At 37.8% G+C, this 22,338-nt stretch overlaps 1 protein-coding gene across 2 annotated transcripts in view; it reads left to right on the top strand.

Annotated features, from left to right (window-relative positions):
• The window catches only part of IGF1 (insulin like growth factor 1), an 81,579-nt gene extending 67,186 nt beyond the window's left edge, over nt 1–14,393 (top strand). For both annotated transcript variants that reach the window (XM_019544752.1, XM_019544751.1), the window contains exon 4: nt 12,492–14,393. In XM_019544752.1, the coding sequence (XP_019400297.1) occupies nt 12,492–12,551 (60 nt within the window). In that variant the 3' untranslated portion in view covers nt 12,552–14,393. The remainder of the gene's footprint in view (nt 1–12,491) is intronic.
• Nucleotides 14,394–22,338: the final 7,945 nt, after the last annotated feature.

Raw genomic sequence — 22,338 nt, 5'->3', positions numbered from 1 at the left:
ACATTTACTATACACTAGCACTTGGAATGACTGTGGTTCTTGTTACTATATTTTCTTGCATACAACATGCACCTTCTCCTCCATAATCAGCCCTTCAGAACTGGGGTGTATGTATTAAGCAGAAGAGCTGATTTTCTTCTCAGGATAAAATACCCTGTTTTGACTCCTGTTGAACAGTGCAGCAGCTCTGGATGAGTATTCAGGCAGCTGAAGGAGTCAATTGACTTAATGGCTCATTGGCACACAAGTGAACATGCAGGGTGCTGCATTGCTTGCAGCTACAAAAAGCCAACAGTATTCTGTCACTTGCAAATCAAGGGAAATGATTCTTTCATTGCAAAGTCCTCACCTGGAGTACTGTGGCCTGGTTTGTGTCCCACACTTCAAAAAAGATGTGGGCAGTTTCAAAATATTCCTGCAAAGAAAAGCAAAAATTCAGGGACCTGGGAGGCAAAATTTATGAGGAAAGGCTGAAAGAACTAGAGTTATTTAGTCAGGAAGAGAGAAGACTAGGGAGTGGATTTGATAACAGTCTTCAAATACCTGAAGGGTGATCACAGAGAGGATGTTGATGGGCCTTTCTTTGTGGTGGTAGGGAACAAGACTTGGAGCAATCGCCTCACGCTGCAGCACAGGAAGTTTAGGTTGGCAATTAAGAGAAACTTACTGACTATCAGGGTGGTCAAGCATTGGAACAGGCTACCTCAAAAAGTTCTGGAGTCTCCATCCTTGGAAGTTTTCAAGAGCAGATTGCACAAACACTTGGCTGGGATAGTTTAGTCAGAGATGATCCTACCTTGAGCAAGAAACTGGACTAGAGAATAGATAACTTCATGGGGTCCCTTCCAGCCCTATTTTCCTATGATCCTATGCAGTATAAATGCTGTGGGGTCATAAATGTAATTAAGACAGCATTGTTTGAAAAGGAAACTAAGTTAATAAACAGAAGAATTTATTATTAAAAGACTATGAATCTGAATATTTAACTTGAAAAGCACTTTTATATGGCTTTAAATAAAAATGACAGATAGTGGAGTCTACATTTAAGAAAGGCCATTTTTAGGAACCACTTCAACTAATGTAATCTGTATTTTCATTGTTCCTTGCCTGGAATAACTTTTCCAAAATTGTGGTGCCTGGGGAAAATGTAATTGAAGCATGAATTCTAGCTCTTACAAATTCAAAGTTGGAATGCCAAAATAAATAGAAATGTGGGATATTTCAAAGCTCATGCTGCTTCCAGGATTTCAGACTCCAAGTCCGTCAATCCTTGATCTTTCATGAGTACCATATTTACTTGATTGTAAGAAGAGGTTCCCCCCCGCCCCATTTAACATGGGGGAAAAGCACCTCTCATCTGAGAATTGTGTAGGAAGGCAGCAGCAGGGGGCAGGTGGCTGCTCTGGCTTGAGGTCAGAGTCATCGCTGCAGCTGCTGCCTGCCTCCCACCCACCTCTGCTGCCTCCATACCCCACTATCGTCTCCCTGCAGCCTCTTCTCTCTACTTTCTCCCACCGAACAGCCTCTGCTCCCCTGCCTGCCCATCTTCCTCCCCACTTTATTTTTCCTCTGTGCTGGCAGGCAACGTGAATGCTACAGCCTGGGGCACTTAGCACAGCCACAGCCTGGGCCCAAAACAGTGGGGTGCAGCCTACACAGCTGCTACAGGGGCTGGGCTGGGGCCATGCTCAGTGTCTCAGGCTAGAATGGGAACAGAGCCTGCCAACGGTAGCTGGACATAAGGAAGAACTTCTTTACAGTCCGAGCTCCCAAGGCCTGGAACAGACTGCCACCCGAGGAGGTGCAAGCACCCATTCTGGATTCCTTTAAGAGTCAATTGGATGTTTATCTTGCTGGAATCCTGTGACCCCAGCTGACTTCCTGCCCCTGGGGCAGGGGGCTGGACTGGATGATCTTCCAAGGTCCCTTCCATCCCTAATGTCTATAAAAACTATGAAATCTATGAAACATGGAGAAGAGGCTGGGGGGGTAGGGAAAAAGCAGAGGTTAGGCAAGAGTAGGGAGCAGAGGCTGAGGGAAAGAAGGAGAGCAGAGGCTAGAGTAAAACAGAGAACAGAGGTAGCAGGCACAAGCAGAGGGCAAGCTGCTTGACCTCCCTATACTACTTGCCTCCCCACTGCCTGTACCCCTGCAGCAGTGAGAAGGATGAGTTAAAGAGGACCCTTTAATAATTAGATTCTATACATGGAAAATTATAACAAATTTATAAATTTCCCATATATAGAATCTAATTATTGGGAATAGTCTTAAATTTGGGGTTGTCTTAGACTTGAGTAAATATGGTATTAAATTTACTTTAGAATTAAAAACTTCAAAATGAAACTTGAAGAACCTTCAGGATTTATACAGCATGCATAGTGAATAAAAGAAAATGGGTCAAATAATAGGTATTTTTGTAATTTAATAAACTTCCTATTTTTTAAAGTCAACTGTTGGGAGTGCAAGATAAACAGATACGTTTAGGTCCTATTCTTCAATGTATATTGTAGCTTAATACATTTATCTAATCCCTGGAGTTGATCTGGAAATCTCATGTGAATGTATGAAATTAATTACATTAAATGGGAAATTTTTTTTAAGTTACATACTCTTATTTAATCTACTTCACACTTTCCCCTTTTACAGTTTACAATAAGTCTGTTCTAAAGCCACGGAAACCAATGAGTCCTTTCAGTGATTTTAGTGGGTGTGGGATCTGGCTTTCTGAATCAGAGCCTGCAGCCATTAATTAGGCCCTGAGTTTGCAAGTGGATCCTGTGACTGCAGGCTCTGTGTGGGTATATAATTCCACCCATTCAGAAGAACTTCAAGAATGGGCCTTAGTGCTGGCATAGTTCTGACTCAAGTGTATTTCATCTGGAAGTCAAAGAGAGGTTTGCCTATAAGAAAGCAAGTAAGGAATTTGAAGCTCTGATCCCACATTTACACACCTACATAAAAATATATAACAATATATAAGGATATTGTTGAAGATTTATTGTGGCTGGTGCCAACATTTATCGGTCAACATCAGAATGTATCATTAAGCACAGGATACTAAGATTACATGAGTTATAAGGCTCCAAGATTCAATAACATATGTGCACATCACTGAAAATCAAACTCAGAAGCAATTTTTGTGGAAAAGATTGCTTTTCTTTCTGAGGAAAAGATCATCTTGTCTAAATGACAAATGTCTAAACAAAATCTAACAATCTTAGGCAATACTTAAATGTTTCTATAAGGCTTCATGCAAAGCTGCCAACATATTAAACATTCCCTGTTAGCATAAGCTCGCTGCTCCCTCTTGAGCATTACAATAATCTGAAATTAAAACACAAAAACCTTGCTTGGCCATTTTTAGAGCTACTATACACATATACACACACATAAGCATAAATCTACATGCATGTGTTCACATATACATGCACACACACCATGACTGAAACCCACAAAAGCAACAAAATGAAAACTTAAGCCAGCTAACAATACCCTTCACCTTTTAAGCACACACATCACTATTGCCCCAACTACTGGACACCACAGATCACAATATGAAACTTTAACCTCCTAGGAATGCCACTCTTCTATCAGTTAATTGCCTTTACGTAAATAATACTTTACCATATTACCCTCTCTTTATACAATTGTTTACATTAATGTAAAATAATTTGATAAAGTGATGTTTACACCAGAGCAAGACAGTATTGTTGCAAGTCAAACAGATTCCTTACAAAGATTTAGGTACCTAGGTTCACTTACACACCTAGGAGTTGGTATAGGAGCTGTCCCCAAGAAATTAAACTGTCACACATGAGAGCCTTATAGGTTTTTTCCTAGAAAAAGCCTATTCCAGTGTTAAAGCTTCAGGTTCAACTGCAGCTTTGACCAGTAGTTTGAATGCTTAGATAATATACAAGTTTAACCAGATAACTGTTAGACAAACATGTACACTAACATAAACTCACAGATTTATAGGTATTTTATCTTGACTTAAGCAAAGAAGAAAAAACAGCTACAAAAATAGCTCCACCTTAATTTATTTGGGCACATGTATATTAACCAGAATAATTATTGTTGCTGCATTCTTACCAGCATATGAAAGTAGCAAATTCTGCTCTGAGAGGTATAAATCCAGTGTGACCCTCTGTAACCAATAGGATCAAGCTTACGCCAGTGTGAAAGAGTGGAATTTGACCTCATTGATTAAAATATTACATAAAATACACACAGGGTTACTTGACAGATTACTGTGATGATAGCATAAGTTGTTTCATATCAAATTGTAAACTCCAAAAGATTTCTGGGCAAGGTATGCTGTTATTGCTAAGGAAAAGTTATAAATGTTAATTGTTATTGGAACTGAACAGGTTGTATAGAATCACCTTTCCAAAGAACCTATTTTATTTCACTGCAAATGCAATTATTCTCACAATCATATGGAGTTAAGATTGTCCTCTTTGGATGGGTGAAGAATTTGACAGATGTCAACCTATCCTTAAATTATACTGTACTATACCCCATCACAATTTAAACTACTTTAAAATTAGTTACACTATATCCTCCATCACAAGTTAAACTATTAATTTGATTAACAGATTGTTTTCATGGTTCCATTTTAAGGTGCATTCTTGGCCTTTGAGTACATAATATTATATTTTTGCAACAGGTACTTAATATATCTATATGCTACAAAATAGTATTTTTTCATATTGTTACTCTAAAGTTTTATTTTTAGAAATTATGAAAAGGTATTTTCAAAATTTATTAAAATAGATCTGTTACTCTATATATTTAGTATTTTCAATAGATAAAATGGGTAAAATCCATATCAATGGAGATTTTAATATGTCCAAATTTATTCTAATATGTACAAATTTGTTAAGGATGAAATTCATCCTATTACAGAGAATTAGTATAAAAATATGCATGACTTACATTCCACATAGCTATTATTGACCTTTTGTTGGCCCAAACATGAACATATTTAGCCATCAGTGTAAGAACATCCAATGACTTGAAGGGCAGTCCCCAGTATAGTCATATTAACATAACAAAAGAACTATCTATTGCACTATCATAACAAATTATAATTAACCCATCTAATTTTAATTGTACCTCAACAGACCTGCATGGTTTTATTTCATATATCAATTATGCTTATCCAAAAAAAAAAAACCCTAACATTATTTCTTGTACACTTGCAAATTGTTTCATTCTGCTGAAAGCTATTAATTTAAATTCTTAGCAATACGAAAAGGAGAATTAATTAAAGTCTATTAAATATATTTTATTTGTCTAGCCAGAACTACTGAAAGATAGGAAGTTGTCTTCTATCTAATGAAAAGCCTTCATATCAAAATTCATCTAAACTGAATGTAGTTATCAATGAACATGTTCATGTGAATTATTAGAAAGGACATCACCAGTGTGATACAGTGGTGGGCAAAGCTAACCAAACTCTGGCATGCATCTCAGGCAAAACCAGGGAAGTCATCCTCCCACTTTACTTGGCCCTGGTGAGACTGCAGCTGGAGTACTGCATTCAGTATTGGGCCCCCCACTTAAGGAAGGACGTGGAGAAGCTTGAGAGAATCCAAAGGAGAGCCACTTGTATGACCCAAGGCCTGGAGGGAAGGCAGTACGAGGAGAGGCTGTGGGACTTGGAACTCTTCAGTCTGGAGAAGAGAAGGCTCAAGGGGAACGTGGTGGCAGCCTACAACTTCATAAGAGGGGTACGTCAGGACCTGGGAGAACATCTGTTCACCAGACCTCCCCAAGGGATAACAAGGTCTAACGACCATAAACTCCTGGAAGGGCAAGTTAGACTAGATATTAGAAAAAAGTTCTTTACAGCATGTGTCCAGGGTCTGGAACAAACTCCCGCCAGAGGTGGTACAAGCACCTACTCTGGATTCCTTAAAAAAACAGCTGGATTTATTTCTTGCTGGGGTCACTTGATTCCAGCTGACTTCCCACCTATGGCAAGAGATCCCACTGATCTCTTGAGGTCCATTCCAGTCCCTAATGTCTATGAAATGTATGTCTATGAAATCTATGAAACCTAATCATAAGGCAACATGTGTGATGCCAAGAAAGGAAGAAATTCCTGTAGTTTCATAATTAGCAAAAAGAAAAGCATGAAACCTAAGGTGTGCTTTAGACCATGACACTCTTTTCATTACAAAGTATAAGAAAAATTAGTGCTCTGATTTTTCAGGTAACATCTCATTCTGTGAAGAGAAAATGTCACCTTAAAAGGCTCCCATAAAACATGCTGGGAGCATCTCTCCAATAGAGAGAGAATAACATGTGCATGGATCCCTGGATGGACTGTGACAGAGGCAAGATCTCCAGCCAGGAGGGGGAAGGGGACCTGCTTCTTAAATTCACCTGGCCTCAAGAGGACCTGCCAGTCAGTCCATCTGACATACTGATAGGCTCTCCCAATCAACTTTCAATCCCATGGCAACAGTTCTGGCTGCTCAAAAGCTATCCAGGATGGCAACAGCTGATCAGCCCTGAACACAGCCATTCAGTCACCAATTAGCCATTGCCAGCAACACTCTCTAAGGCAACTGATGTGTCTCTAGGCAAAGTACGGCCTGTCACAGTTTAAAACAATGGTTCTCAACTAGGGTGGTATCACACTCAGGGTGCCAAAGACTTCCCCACAATGTTAGCACTATTAGGTATACAGACATGATTCACCAGATAAAAGTACAGATTTCAAATAGGAACCCATATAGTGTTAAAAACCTTCTGACCTGGTGCAGGCTTTTCAAGTTCTAACAGAAGAATTGTTCTGTTATTTTTCTGTAATCAAAAAACAACTGAAAACTAAGGGCGTGCATTTTCTGAGGGGTGCATTGAGTCTGAAAAGATTGAAAACCACTGGTTTAGAACTCTAAGACTTTGTCACAATTGTTTGTCCAAGGAAGCATTCTCATGGCTAACTTTCAGGACAAGCAAAGAACGTGACTGCTTGAAGTCACACATACCAGACAAGTTCTGTCACTGAAGCCAATCTTATCTTCCTAATAGGCATCTGGACTAAAGGGGGAGCCAAGAATTCATTTCCTTCTTTCTCTACCAAAAGGCCCAGAGAAGTAGAAAGTTCTACATGCTCCTTGCTGATATAAACCTAAACATGCCTTGTGCTTGTTTTGGCCTTCCATGCTAATATACACATACACAAAGTAGCACAAATGACCTTCAAAAAGTTCAAACTTATAGTTCGCTCACAAGAACGGGTGTTATCTGAAATCCATCCAAACTTCTTCTATGCTTTAGGGCCTTGAGCCAAAATAAAAATGTGGAATTTAATATATTTTATGTTAAGAAAAAAAAAAAAGAGGAGAAGAGAAGTGGAGATTAAATTACTTTTCATTTATTTCTGAAAGACTGGAAGTATCTATGCTGACTGGCACGTTAACAATTCATAGATACATCTACAGGCCAAAATATGTGCAGCAGCACCAATTGTACCTTCTGTTACACCCCAACCACAGCACCAAAATCATTGTGGGAGGCAGTAGTATGGCAGACAACAGAATATGGTCTGTTTACTTTAAAAAGTCTATTTTTGCCCATTTCCCACTTTTCAGTCTTGATATTTTGTCACTGACCACATTGCCCACAGAACTAAAATGCTTTTCAAAATAGACCCTAGTGGGTTTGTAGCTAAGATATGGTGTGTGTTACTAGAAACATTGGGTTTTTCTTTTATTACCAGTAAAACAAATGCCAGATTTAAATGGTCATTCTGAAAAGCTTAAAAGAAGACAATTCCCAATCCCCTTTGTCTGTTACAGTTAAATGAACCTTAGGATCAGAAAGATAATCATCTCCCCTATGTTAATGCTCGTTTCTTGTGAAAGAAATATCTGCTGAAGACAAATCACATTTTGCATTTACACCTGTGAAACCTGATTGGCATAAGTAGAGTCAAGGATCTGACGATGAAAACATTGCCACCTTTCCTTGGACAATTCAAGCTGCCCATTGTAGTTATCCCCATCTGTAATTCCCAACTGGAGGTGTCTGTTACAGAAACAAACACTGGAGCTACTTCATACATAGGAGCTTTATTTTTAAATATTTCAGACAGTTTTTCAAAGTTGGAAAAGAGATAAGCAGTTTTTGTCAGTGTAAATATGCATCTCTGAGCCCGATTCAAAGATTCTTGAAGTCAATAGAAAGATTCACATTAACAAAACCAGGTTCTTTCTATAGTAAACTCCTGCATATTTCTTCTATTTATTGTATTTATTTCCAAAAAAGAGAATGAGGGGGTATTTTTTTGTTTGATGTCCGGTTAAAGAACTCAATTATTTTATGGTGCAGAATTTCTACATTTAGAAAATATGACCTACTTTGGTCAGGATGAAAAGAATGACAACTCCAGTTTACTGTGAATGGTATATTTAATGATTATTGATCTCTGCTCAAGAATTCATCAAATCAAATTGTACATAGACTTCCATCTATTTTTTAGATCTTCTCTAAGATGTAGATAAAGAGGCTTGAGGGAATTTTTTTTAGCTGGATCAAATGAAAGGTATTATAAAAGCCTTTGGAAATCTATAAAAGTAGTTGCATATTTTCTGTACTCTGCATAATGCAGTTGTGACATGTTCTTCGATACTGAGAAACATCTGCATGATTGAATTTAAGAAATGAGTGACCCAATAGACATAAGTAAGACCAGGCTCCCTGAGTACCATACTTTGGTTTTATGACTATCCTTGTCAACACATAGAAGTGACATATGAGACCCTAGATCATCCAGATTTATCATCCTGATTTTGAATGGCCTCAACTATGTCTGTTTGTAAGGGAATTTGCAACTTGGGGCAAAGCCATTTTTCTAGTGTGCGCTGCTGCTACAGTCAGTGCCTCTTCTTTCCTGCAGTGACCAAAGTAACAAATAGAAGTAGTACTAGGCATACTATTAAATATTCTCTCCAATATTTATGCCTCATCTTGTATGCTACAAGCAATGCCTCATTTTGCCACTTGGCCACATATCGGAGCTAAAGCATATGACTTTGCCCCTGTTCCATTTAAGCACATATTTTACTTTACTGATTGATAAGGCATCAAAAATTCAAAGGACAGGAATAGCAGAGAAGACTTATTTGTTCATTATGGAATTGCAATATCTATTATAGATCTAGTAGCTTTTGGAAGCCAATTTTCTTAAATTTTGACTACTTTCTATATTATATTGTGCATAGATTAAAATATATTGTATGAAATAACTTGTCTTTTGCTGTCCTCTGGCAAATTCTTCTAAAATATAGTGCAGCTTTGGAGCAGCAATGATAATGCTAAGTTTTTATTCCACTGCCATCATAGAAGTTCATAGGAGTTGATGATGCAAGCAGAGGTGGATTAGGACAAGATGTGTGGACCTTTAAGTGGCCTGGTGCAGACATGAATCAGTGGAGACATCTACACGAGATACTTACTGTGGCATTGCCTAATTAGTTTCACAGTAAAGTGTCAGTGTCTACATGTGCAGAGCTATTAGGCTGGAGTAAACTAATTAACTCAACCATAATTATAGGCAATCCTCAGACTCACAACACAAATGGTTCATGAAAACTGCATCTTAAGACTAAACATTGCAACTCAGAACTGATTTTCTCACAGGAAACAATGTTATAAATGGGGAATTGGTTCCTGAACCAAGGCCAAATACCCTATTCTCACCAAAAGTAACCCAGAATTTTGTACTTAATAAATTATATATGAATAATGTAGCTACACAATATATTTATATTGTAAACAGCTATCATTTGGAAGGACTTCTTTGAGGTGACTTTGCTGGACTTTTTGAAGGGCTCTTGGTTGGACTTTTTGAAGGGTTCTTGGCTGGAGTCATCTCAGGAGTCTTGGCTGCAGGTTTTTCTGGAGTCTTGTCTGCTTTCTTAAAGAAAGTGTCCAAGGAAGTTTGGACAGATGTCCTCCAGGGAAATGAGCAACACAGCGAACTTGTTTGCTGGCTTGGCATCGCATCGGACCAAGAGTCATAAAGTTGAAACTGATGTCAGAAAGTCAAAACAGGGTGTCAATTTATATATGTTGTAAGTGCTTTTCACTGCAACTAGAAATGTTGTAAGTCAAGGGCTGCCTGTAGTATTGCCCGATACAAGTACTATCCTATAGTGGAGTTATTTGCTGCACCATAGTGCATGTATAGATGGTGACCAGGCTGGTTGGGGACCAAGGGTGATACACTGTGGGACTTCCTCCAGGTAGCCTCTTACTGTAGCACCCCCCAGTCCTCCTGCTGGCTATGGCTGTGCTGCCTTGGCTCAACATGTTGCAGTCCTGAATGTACATGTAAACTCTGTGCTGAGGAGCAATAAACTCCAGCATGAACCATGCCAGAGTTTGTTGCATCATGCTGATTTCATGTGTAAATGCCCTTAGTAAGAACCGAAGGGCTCATCTGCAGTAGGTGCATTACAAGTAAAGCCTAAGGAATCATATGGAAGAAGGTTGAGATAGGTAGAAAGATTAATTTTAGCAAGGCTGGGTAAGAAAAATCAAGAAAACTAAAAAGGTCATGTAAAGTTACAATGAATTCATATTTTGTATATATTTATACACCTATATATACACAAGGCATATTAGAGCAGCTATTCAGCAATGGCTTACTAAGTAATAACTGATAAAAAGAAAACCATATAGAAATTCTTTTGGGCTGATCGAGTGGTCTCTAGATTGCTAGGTTATCCACATTATAGTTGCACTTCAGGGTCAACATATGATATAGATCATCAGGGGAATGATTAAAAAGTTGACATCGACAAGAGGTTTTAAGCATCTTCAGACAAAAAGCAGTGATGAAAGAAACTGCAAGTCTAAGAAGTGTAGGATTAAGGAGGAGAAGACAGTGTTACTACAACAAAGAAAGAAATTCTTAATGTTGAATAATCTAGAATTCACTAACTTGTCTTGCAGTCAACATTGGTGATGCTGCTTAGTTTGGCTGTGCGGGGGTAGGGGGAGGGTGTTCTAGTAATGCTGGTTTGATACATATGACAGTTACTGCCATCACTGGTCCCAACCAACTCTAAAAGAATCATAGGTCTAAAAGAAACATATGAGCAACCTCTTCTAAATGCCTGACTGTATAGTTTATGGTTGAACTTTGTGCCACAGCTACTAGTCCCCAGGGAAAGCCAGTGCTACATGAATTTTGGCATGGGGCAAGTTTCCGTAGGGGTAGTAGGGGAGGCTGGGGCCAGCACTGGGCTGGCCCCAGCAGCCTTACCTGGGATCCTGGGGGCCTCAGTGGTGATCCTACCAGGAGGAGCCTGGCTGGGACCTGCAGCACAGCTCTAGACAGCCCAGTTCCACTTTTCAGCAGCGCACGCTGCCCATGCATGTGCTGCTCTGCTTCTTTTTCCCATGAGTTTTTTTGATCCCTGGGTATCCAGGAGTCAAAGGATATCCAGGGGTTAAAAAAAAAAAACCTCAGAAAAAAAAAATCGAGCAGTGCACACATGGGCAGCACACCCCTTGCAGCAAGAAGAACACCTGATTGTGCGGTATGTGGCACTGCAGACATTTTTGTTGTGCTTGGACATGCCCAGAAAGTTTATTGTTACCTGATGGGACCAGCCAAAGGTACAGGTGTATTGGAGCAAGATTAGAAATCAAATCAAGTCAATAACTAAAGCAAATTTTCTTTCAAGTGGTATGGGAATTTCACAGTACAGAGATCATGCAGAATCACACTGACATGAGAAGTCCATTAATTAGGGCATTTAGGATAATTGCTTTTTTGCAACTGGATTGATGGATAGAAAATATCGTGGAAACTATCAACCTTGAAGCAAGCCTCACTCCACCATATGCAGGAATTTGTTTCTTTTTATAAACATTTATATATCTGCAATGTAAATATTGTATTAACATACCAGTTGTATAGATGGAGAAACTGAGGCAGAGATAGCAACTGGGTGCATCAACATGTGCAATTAATATGACACAAACTCTGGAGCCATTTGAGCCAAAGGGAACTGCTCCTGGAAGCACTGTCTACACGTGCACCCAGGACGGCAGCAATTTGAACCAGGGTGGAACAAGCGGCTGACTTGGCTGAGCTGACTGGGTGCAATTTACACCTGCAGATAGCATCCACAAGTCCATTTCAGTGCAGTGAATTACTCTATTGTAAAATAGTCCTATCCCCAAGAGTACTATTTTACGGCAGAGTTAATTAATTCACTGCAATCTAATAGTGTTGCATATTTAGACAACGATACTTTACTGCAGAGTAATTAGTCTGCTCCACAGTAAAGTGCCCGTGTAGATGCACCCACTGACTTGCTGAAGGTTGCAGATGGAATCAGTGTCAGCACCAGGACATGAATAGAGGAGTTCTTCTGCTTGTAAGCCTATGCTCAGTTAACACTATTTATTCATGTAACCATATAGCATTAAAGATAATCATTTGCTTTTTACACTTTCAGGAAGTGCATTTGAAGAATACAAGTAGAGGGAACACAGGAAGCAGGAACTACAGAATGTAAGAAATCACCATCCACACGAGTGAAGAATGAATGTGCCATCTGCAGGATACTCTCCTGTAAATAAATTATTTGTTAAACATTGGAAGACTTAAACACTATTGTTCAACAAGCTTGATGAAATCTCAACCGATGGGCATTCTCCCAATGAACAATGCAAGTAAACATTCCAATACTGAGTCTTTAGGAGAGCAGAATGTTATAAACCAACCTAGTGCTATGAAGCTTCTGAGGTTGATAGATTACTGTTTGATTGTTAACCTGTTATAAATGATCCTGCACAAAAACTCTTAAAGTCCTGTGCCCCTCAAAAGCCTGCAAATTTATGGGCCTTTGATGGATCCAATTGCACTAAATTAACCTATGAACCCTGGCTGCTGGAGTCATTCATCAGCCTTGTCTAAGTGTTTTTTTTTATTTGCACTTCTATACAAGCAACAGGCTGTTTGCTTTACAGTGTCTGATAGCATTGTTTGTCTACCCCTTTCATATTTGCACAGTTTGACATTCCCAGTAGCAGCAGCAGCAAAGTAACAAATGCAATTTTTGGACATCTATTGATTCCATCTGTGGCATTTTGACAGCATATGGGTTAGATGCATCAATTTTAATTATAGCTTTATTTTTTGTCTTGCCAAAATGCAAGTGGTTGCAACTTGTGAGATACATGATTTTAGAAGCAGTTAAGCATATGTATGCTCTCAAGCCCTCAGTGATTATTCCAGGTAACAACTGTTTTGCAACAGTATAGGCAACTTCTTTCCTCCTCCATATAATGCAGTATGTAAAATTTAGCATATCAATAATACACATATATCAAACGGTATGTAAAATTCTGTTTTATAGTACAATGGTGCTATTTTGTAGTTCGTTATATGAAAGGGTCTGGCCAAAACTGTAACAGGTAAAAGCAAACACAGAAAAACCAAGCCAAAGATAAAATGAAAAGGAAATAGTTTTAAAAACCACGTGTGCATTTTTAAAAACAAACTTAATAAATGGAAATTGTTTTCTTGCCTTCTAAAGGAAATAAAGATAGAAATAAAATTACAGTATTTTCCTGAGATTTGGATTCTAAGATTTATGGAAAAATGGTAGAGTATTCTAAACACAGTCTCATCGGGCTATTGAAGTCAATGGAGTAACTTCCATAGACTTGAAAGGGCAAGATTACACCCAAAAACTCTAGGAAATATTGGGCATTCTGCTCTAATGTATCAGAGGATTAATAATACTCATTTGTTTCAATGCTTCCCACACTCCTGTGTAACTAAACCAAGTCTTAATTAGGCTACTGGATCCCTCTGTAAATCAGAAAAGCTCATCTAATCAAGGAAAACAACAGGAGGATCTGCAGAGAGGAGTGGACAGTGTAGTCCTTTGGACGATTTCTTTACAGATTCTTGAATGCACCCAGACAACCTGGCAATAGGGCAATTAGATTATAGACTTTATCTTTAATCTCACTGTTTAAACAGCTTGCTATGCTGCATTTTTGTAAATTCATTCAGGGCTAAAAGAGCCTTGGAACAAGATGTATTGTGGAGCTAACATTTTCCCAGAAAGAAGACATAAATGGAATTAATGTGAGAGTAGCATACTTCAAGGACAGATCTACTGTCAACCCTGCATTTGACCAGTTACATTAAAGGGATGGAGCCATGGCTTTAGCATCCCCTAAGTGAGACCACCATGGCCTTTTTTTCTAGGAAAAAATCTGGGTTAAACAGTTTTTTGAAGAAAAGAGCAATGTATTCCTCCTGAGTAGCCCAGTAAAATGTGTTCTGAGTACCAGTAGCCATGTCTTGGTTATACATTCAATAGGTATGCATTACACTAAAAAAATACAAGAGGGTAAAGCTAAAATGGGCTGCCTGCAGTCACTGTGCAAGGTAGATATTTTAAGGAGGGCAACAAGCTAAATGAGTCAGATGTGGAAAGCTAAAATAAGTTATTACCTATTCTGTTAGTGAGGTATATGAGTATATACCGCTAAACAAACAAACTAGTATAGCCCGGATAACTTTTTCGTCCAAGAAATGACAGTCTGACATTCTGGAATTTGCTATAAGACTTCAGTTACATCATAGACTATCACTAAAGTATGAAAGAAAAGACAGAATTAAGTCTCACTATTAAATATTAAATGGTTTAAAAATTGCAGTCCCAATGAAGTCAATATGGCTCTTGCTATTTCTATTTACTTCAGTGATAGCAAGATTGGTGTTGAAACTCAACAGAAACTAGCATTAATCATTAACAGTTTTGAAAGGGAAGCAGAAAAATTCTTTGCTCAGCAGTAAAAATGTACATCTAGACTGATAATCACATTTGTGCAAAGGGCCTGCACAAAGCTTATTATTATGTTTTACATTATGCTCAGTCAAAGAACAGGACTCCATTATATGGCCCTGTGAATCCAAATAATAAAGACTGTCTCTAACCATGAAAGTTCAAGATCTAGGGGCCAGATTCTATTCCGCCTATCTGACACATACATGGTAGCTAAATGCCTAAGTACCTAAATGCAATTCTACTGCACCCTGCTTGATTCCCTGAAAAACGGTTGATGCAACGTGTGGGCAGGTCTTCCTCCTCACTACCTTGTTGTGACTTAGGCTGTGTGTAGATGAAACAAGAGGCATGTGCACACGCCACTAAAGCAGGCTAAATGCTTTTGCACTGCTTTAATAGTGTCTGTGTTTGCATGCCTTGGTGGCATATTGCACATTAATTCCAGCTGCTGTAGGAAATTTGGTGGTGTAATGCGCCTTAAATGACTTGGGATGCATCAGACTAAAGCACCAGGCTCTGTGCAGCATAGGGGCTCTGCAGGAAGCCCTGCAGGCAGCCTGGCAGCAGCCTGGGAAAGCAGCTTTGCCCAAGAAAAGCAGCAAGCCTGATCTTTTTTTTCCACCCCTTGGAACCTGCCTACCTGAGCTGCATGGGAGCCCGGTGCTTTTCTCTGCAGCTGTGGTGCCCCCTGGGACCGCCCAAGGCAGGTGCCTGCAGGCAGGTGCCACTTAGTGGGGCTGCCACTGCCATGGAGGGAAGCACCACCCCCTCCTCCCCCCCATCGCCCAGAGACTGCTCCACCTGCTGGCAGCTCATCCTCCCCTCCCCACCAGAGAAGCAGGTAAGGCGTGTGCACAACATGGGGGTTTAACCAGCCCTCAATTGAAGCAGTGTTCTATTTACCCACCACTTCAGTTTAAGGCCCCTGTTTCATCTACAAACGCCCATAGGTAAAATGAGAGTGTATTACAAAAATAAATACAGTAATGAATTTCTGAGACTTGAAAACAGTGGAATAGAATTGCACTGAGGTGCCTAAGTCCACTTAGATGCCCAATAAATGTAATAAAGCCTGGTCCTAAATACCCCTGTGAGGTAAGAGCAGGCCCTGCATGGGCCCTTACGTGCAGGGGTGAATTTCATCCATAAGCAGTAGCTGCATGAAGACTGCCCTTTCAGTTGACACATTTGAATGTACTAGGTCTCCACTACGCCATGCGTAGTGGTTCATTGGCCCACTGTTTCGATGAGCAAGTGCAAAATATATGAAGTTCAGAAAAGACTATGTAGCATATTTGCTTTACCTTTTACTGATTTGGCCAACAATGCCAAAGTGGTGCTATTGTTTTGTTTAAGAAAGTACTTGACTAAAATATAAAGAAAGCATAAATATTTTTTTAAGATATAAAAAATGGCAATTATATAGATATGCTTATTAAAATAGAAATATGTCTAGCCATAAACTTTCAACTTTTTGCCATACAGATGCACAGAAGAAATTTGCTAAATTATTGGAGTTGGGACAGAGGTCAAAGTCAGAGCGCCACAAAAATTCACAGGTTTTGAAACCCAATGCTCTTATCAAAGTCCATATTACAAGTAAAGGCAAGCATTTAAACCAGGAGACAGTGGGTATAATTCAAAATAAATTACAGATAATGGAAGATCCCACATCACACTCAAGATTTTTAAGGCAGGCTCTGCACTGAGTCAATGGCAAGACTATCTTAAAGTCAATGGCACCATATGATCCAGATTCTCATTCAGGGGATTAATCACTATTCCCAGGCCAGGTAAAGATATTACACTTTTACCGGTATAAGTGATTAGAAACTGGTCTATACTCATAACAGAAGTTGGGCACACAAAACTGTAACAGAACAGAAGTTCAGCACATAAAGACAGGTTTAAAAGGGCAGAATCCAGTCTAAGATTTGCCCCCCACTACATCCCCACCAAAGGGTGAATGTGTGCTCTGTTTGCTACAGATCTAAGTTACGCTGCCTACAGAAAGCTGCATAATTTAGATCAATTCCACCTCAGGATTTTTGAATGCCTGTCCCTTTCCCCAGTTTCTTTTGAATATTTTTTCTGTCTCCCAACTAAAAAGCCCAAACAATTCATAAGGCTTTTTCATTTACAGAACCATCTAAAGTAGTGTCTCTGATCTTGTTAAGAAATGAGCAAAGTATTTGCAATGTGAAACAGAGGCTATTTTCTCATTCTGATTGATTTCTGTGGGAAAAAGTTGAAAGAGATGGCTAACAGTCTGTGAATTTTTTTTAACTTTATATGGTCACTATGAACATCTTAATGTGTAAAAATGACACATTTCTTTTTTTTTTTTTTTAATGAGAGTTAGTAAGTTAAACCCAAATAGAGATTCTTGAACCTATAGGATAGATAGAATGTTCTGATGAAGTTATAATCAATCTATTTAAAATGTTTTATTTGTACTCTGAAAAGGAATTGTAATTATTTATTAGGCATTCAACATACACAGCTGGTTCCTCTTTTAAGAATAGTGCTTAGTTCAAACAAGTCTTTCAAATGCCAAAGTCTCTCAAATACATTTTTTCATTGTTATATTTTTTAAATGGCAAATCTAGTTAAATTAATTTTGCATCACTGTTTTGTTTTTTAATAGAATAATTAGAGTTTTTATTTTTGGCATTTATTAACAAAAAGTTTAGACTCTGTCTTGGTGTGGTTACTCAAGAATTATCAAATTTACCCATTGAAATACCAGAAAGAAAAGAAAATTAATTAAAAGTTATATCTTGAAAGGGGAAAAAAATCATAAGTGCAAACTTTCATTCATTTTAATCCACTACACATTTTGCTTGTCACAGCATTGTAATATTCTACAGGACTATCATTGCCAAACACATTATCTGCTATAAATACATTTGTTTCTGTCTGATTTTACATGAAATTGGTTATGAAAATATTTGAAACTTGATTACATATAGTACAGTATAGAGATACCAGTCTAGCAGAGACCAAAACAAAAAGGACCTCCCGGACGCTTACTTTACATTAGGAAGTCTCATATCAGTTGCATAAAGGGTGTGTGTATAGATATTGTGCTTTTCTTTTTTTCCTATTTAATGATTTGACCTCTTGCATAGGAACAATTTCTCTTTATGATTTAAACATTTTTCTTATGGATCCTTGTTAATAACCCACTGGATTATAATTTTGGAACAATATTTTAAAATACAGAAGTCTAAAGGAAGATCCTACATTCATATTTAAGGACCTAGTTAGGTGTCTGGATTTTCAAGACTGTTGCACAACAAGCCCCTCCCATTGAAAATAAGACAAAAATATTTAAGCATCTAAACATAAGTATAAGAACCCAATATTAAAAAAATTTACTTTTCATTCCATCTTTCTTCACCTAAATTTTCATTAAAAAAATAAAACTGTTTCCTTCTTCTAAGCATAATTAACATGTCTTCAAGACTTTATCCTTTGCATTCCTGCAAAACATTAGAAAAATGTAAGGAACTTACTTTCTTCTGGTCAAACTTCCTAACTCACAGCAATTTTACAACAGGCAAAATGTAAATTGATGAATCCCTACTTTTAAATGACTGATTTTTAGCCTAGGTCAATTCTTTAAGTTTGTTCTGTTTTGCCAACTTGGCTTATCCAATTCATCAAGACCATTCATATGACACTTCTGCTGCTAGCAGTTATGCTTAACACTCTTGTAAACATCTTCATCTATGTACAACCTCTACACAGTTATAGAATTGAAAGTTCCTGCTAAAACAAATAGTACAAATCCAGTTAAGAAATAGTCACATTCTTTCTCATTTTAATTTTATTAAGAAGTTTATGACTATGACAGTACATAGTTATATTGTAGTCTAATTTATTGATACCAGCCCATTTCCTCCATGTCAGAACAAAAGAATACTTGTGGAACTGAAATAATTTCCTTCCCTTTTGGAAAAATTCAATAATTGTTGATGTCCTTTTATTTTAAACAGTAAACTGATAAATCACAGTGAGGAACGATTAACTGAACCAAGCTAAATTATTATAATAATTACCATCATTATTATAATTATCATCATTACACATTTTAAAACAGAATTAAATATTCCATTGTCTTTAAATTTACTGACAGCACTTTGCTATTATAGGATAAAATTAATCCATCAGCAAAGCTCAGCATAAAAACCTACACACCACTTAAGCTCTCTTTCAAAGGTTTGAGACATAGGCCTTCTGGTTGCTCAGTGCACAGAGTTAATTTTATTCTTAATATTTGTAACTTTATTGCAGTTAATCCTCCAGATTAACATTGATAAAAGTACTCTACAAGAATGATGTTGTAATTGTTATTATATTCATTTGAAGAGGGGCCTGCATGAAATAGATATATGCAAGCTACCTTGTACAACGCAGTAAATAAAAAGTATATCTTTTGATTTATTATTGTTCCTAAGGAATTTGTACAATTAGATGTATAAAAATGCACCAAAACATGCAAGAATGATTGTGATATGTTTATAATAAATCAAAGTGGTTACCTGATTAAACTTGGTGTAATCAAACTAGAGTTATAATATGGTCCGCTTCATTCTATTATGTACAGTTTCCAAGAAAAGATTCACAAGATTCATTAGTAGTAAAATATACTGTGTTGCTTTTTATCAGAATGTGGTGTTTCTGTTTTATATTTTCTTAATCCCAGTAGCCTTTGGGGTTGCATATTAAACCCACTTATCATAAAGCTTAGAAAATTTAAGAATTAAAAAGTTACAATACAAAAACAAGCATCACTAACCATCTTGCTACTACTCTTCAAATCTTGTGTACTCTTTGAAACTGACAGGCCACCAAAATGTGATGACACTAACACCACTTTTTTCTAAAGTGGTCATTTTTCACAGAGAAATAGTAACTATCCTGCCTTTGATCTCAGTTGATATCCTGAGTAAAACCTGGGTTTACATGATGCAGGCATGAATGTGGCCATTTGAATTTCTGATTATCACTACTGATAAAATGCGAATTTAGCAATCCAAATAATTGTTACCAAACAGTGGCAAGTGTGATATGTTCACTTTTGACCAGGTAAACTCGCTTCCAAACTTTTAACTGGATTCATTCTTTTTTATTCTTCTGTGCTTATTTCATTATGCGATGTCACTACTTGATGACAAGTAATACTTCATACTGTGTATGTAACATCATTGTGTTGCAGAACCCCCTCAAATACCTCAACAATGTCTTTGTTGTGCTACTCTCCCCATTTAGCACCTATATGCTTTTCTAATTATGAACAATGAGTCAAAAGGAAGGAGCTCTTAATATGTGCAAATGTAAAAGCTGATAAAGGATTCTTGCTAGTTTGCAGTTCATGTAATAGCATTTTAGCCATTTTCTTCCCCTCGGTGAGCAGTCTACATTAGTAAACATTGTTCCATAAATAATAGTGTATCCATACTTCTAAAGTCTTTTATATACATTTATGGAGTAGGTCCAAAGGTTGGAAGATCTAACTGACTGATTTTCACTTTTATCTACTACTATGTTTTCAGTAAAGGGCTTTGTCACTTGGTATACATAAAAGCTAATGCACCCTTTGTTTTGTAGAATGTACTGAAATGTTTGCAACCCTCTTGGTATCAGGTCCAAAATGTGAAGCATTACTGTAAGAGGGTATCTTTCTAATGTATTTGTATGTATAGTTTACACCTCTGTGAGGTCTAATAAAGGATAATGGTTAATAACAACTGTGTGTTAAATATTCTTCCTATGTGCAGGCATGCAAACACATACATATTGCATAAAACGAAAATTGTTTTAAACTCTTACCAGTGCACACAGATCTGAGTTTGGATGAATACATCAAAACAAGAAGATACCTAAAAGGGAACATTGTGAGGGTTAGGTTTCTAGTGTTGTGACATGGTTTGATTAAGGAAGATTATCCTGGCGATTTATGTTAGGGTTTTTGTTTTTTTACCCCCTATCTAACACATTGTGCCCCTATACAAGAGCAGCAGGGCTGCTTCGACACATGCTGTAATTATAGCACATTGGAGCAGACTCAATTAGTCGAGTCTCCTGGAGCATGGTAATTACTGTGCTTCAGCAGACTCCAGTGTTTGATAAGCTTTAGTTAAAAGCACCCCACCACCATTTTTAAACATGGGGACGCTGATGCATGAAATACTCTGGGCACTTTAATTAGCATGGCTCTCTGAACTGCTGTAATTAAAGCGTCCTCCCCCTTCTCCCAGAGCACACACATAGATACCCACTTGTATTGAAGCCATCCTGAGTTATAAAGTTCACTACCTGCATTATCTCAAAAGTAATGCCCTTCTTTCACATATTTTTATCCAGATTTCCATGGAACAGACACTTTTAAACAGTCACTACCACAACAACATATTATTTAGCAAATATATGGAAACTGCTGCTAAAAGGTATTAAATTAAACACATAAGTGGCCTTTAATTTGAATCATGTCATGTCATCACAGGGTCCATGTGATGCAGCCAAAGAACTAGAGAAGAGAGACTTCCAAACTCAATTCATATTTGATTTGAACGATACTTTGAACTCAGATTATCACAAGTGTAAGGGTTTTTTTTGCATTTAACACGTTGCAATATTTAACAAAATTTATATAACCCCATAACATGACTAGCAATCCTATCTCAGCTTGTCACCCTAGCTTCACAATGTATTGTGAGAACAGTCCACAAATGTACCTGGGAGTTGCTTCACAAATCAAATATTCCTTGAAGAGGCAAGTGTTCAACAGTACTTATGTGAACTTGGTAAGAAAGGATACAGTGAGAAAGGAGGTGGGTATGAGAAGAAAGTCCTGTAAAGCCTTGCAAGAATATCTTATATTTATAAAATAGAGGTGATTTCTGATTTGAGGTAATTTTCTAGCAACCTTCTCTTTCCTCTCTGCAAAAAGGATTTATTCTCTATGAAACCTATTACAGTGTCTAAGAAAGCAGCAGGAAGTACAGTAAAATTCATACCCTGCAAAAGGTTTGTACCAGGCCTGCCTTATTTTGTGACTGGTGTACAAAGGCTATGCCCTCCATACCGTAGTGATTTTTTTCCCAGATGATTACAACTTTGGGTAGGAGTATTTAAAGCAAACTAGAGACAAACAAGTCTTAGATTTGACGTTCTATGCTGCTTCCCCAATAAAACCATTTGCTTTCTTTTATGAACAGTGGCCTTATATTTTGTCAAATAATTGTGGTATTCAGTGCTCAACTTAAGACAATAAAGGATCCAGAGAGTTTCAGGCAGTGCTGAGTTCTAACCTCTAAAAATTAGATCCACTTCGGGCTTCCTAAACTGGGCATCCAAAGAAGTACCCCGAATCAGTACAATAATTTCATAAAGTGTTCACCGAGATATTTTGAAAATATATTTTAGGGAGCAGAATTCATCTTGATAGTCCATTCCTTTCGCCTTGATAGTTATTTTACCACCTGTC

Source organism: Crocodylus porosus, unplaced genomic scaffold (assembly GCF_001723895.1).
Source record: "Crocodylus porosus isolate Cpor-Errol unplaced genomic scaffold, CroPor_comp1, whole genome shotgun sequence".
Classification (NCBI taxonomy): domain Eukaryota; kingdom Metazoa; phylum Chordata; order Crocodylia; family Crocodylidae; genus Crocodylus; species Crocodylus porosus.
The sequence above is the reverse complement of the archived record's forward strand: the minus strand, read 5'-3'. Positions and strand labels throughout refer to the sequence as shown.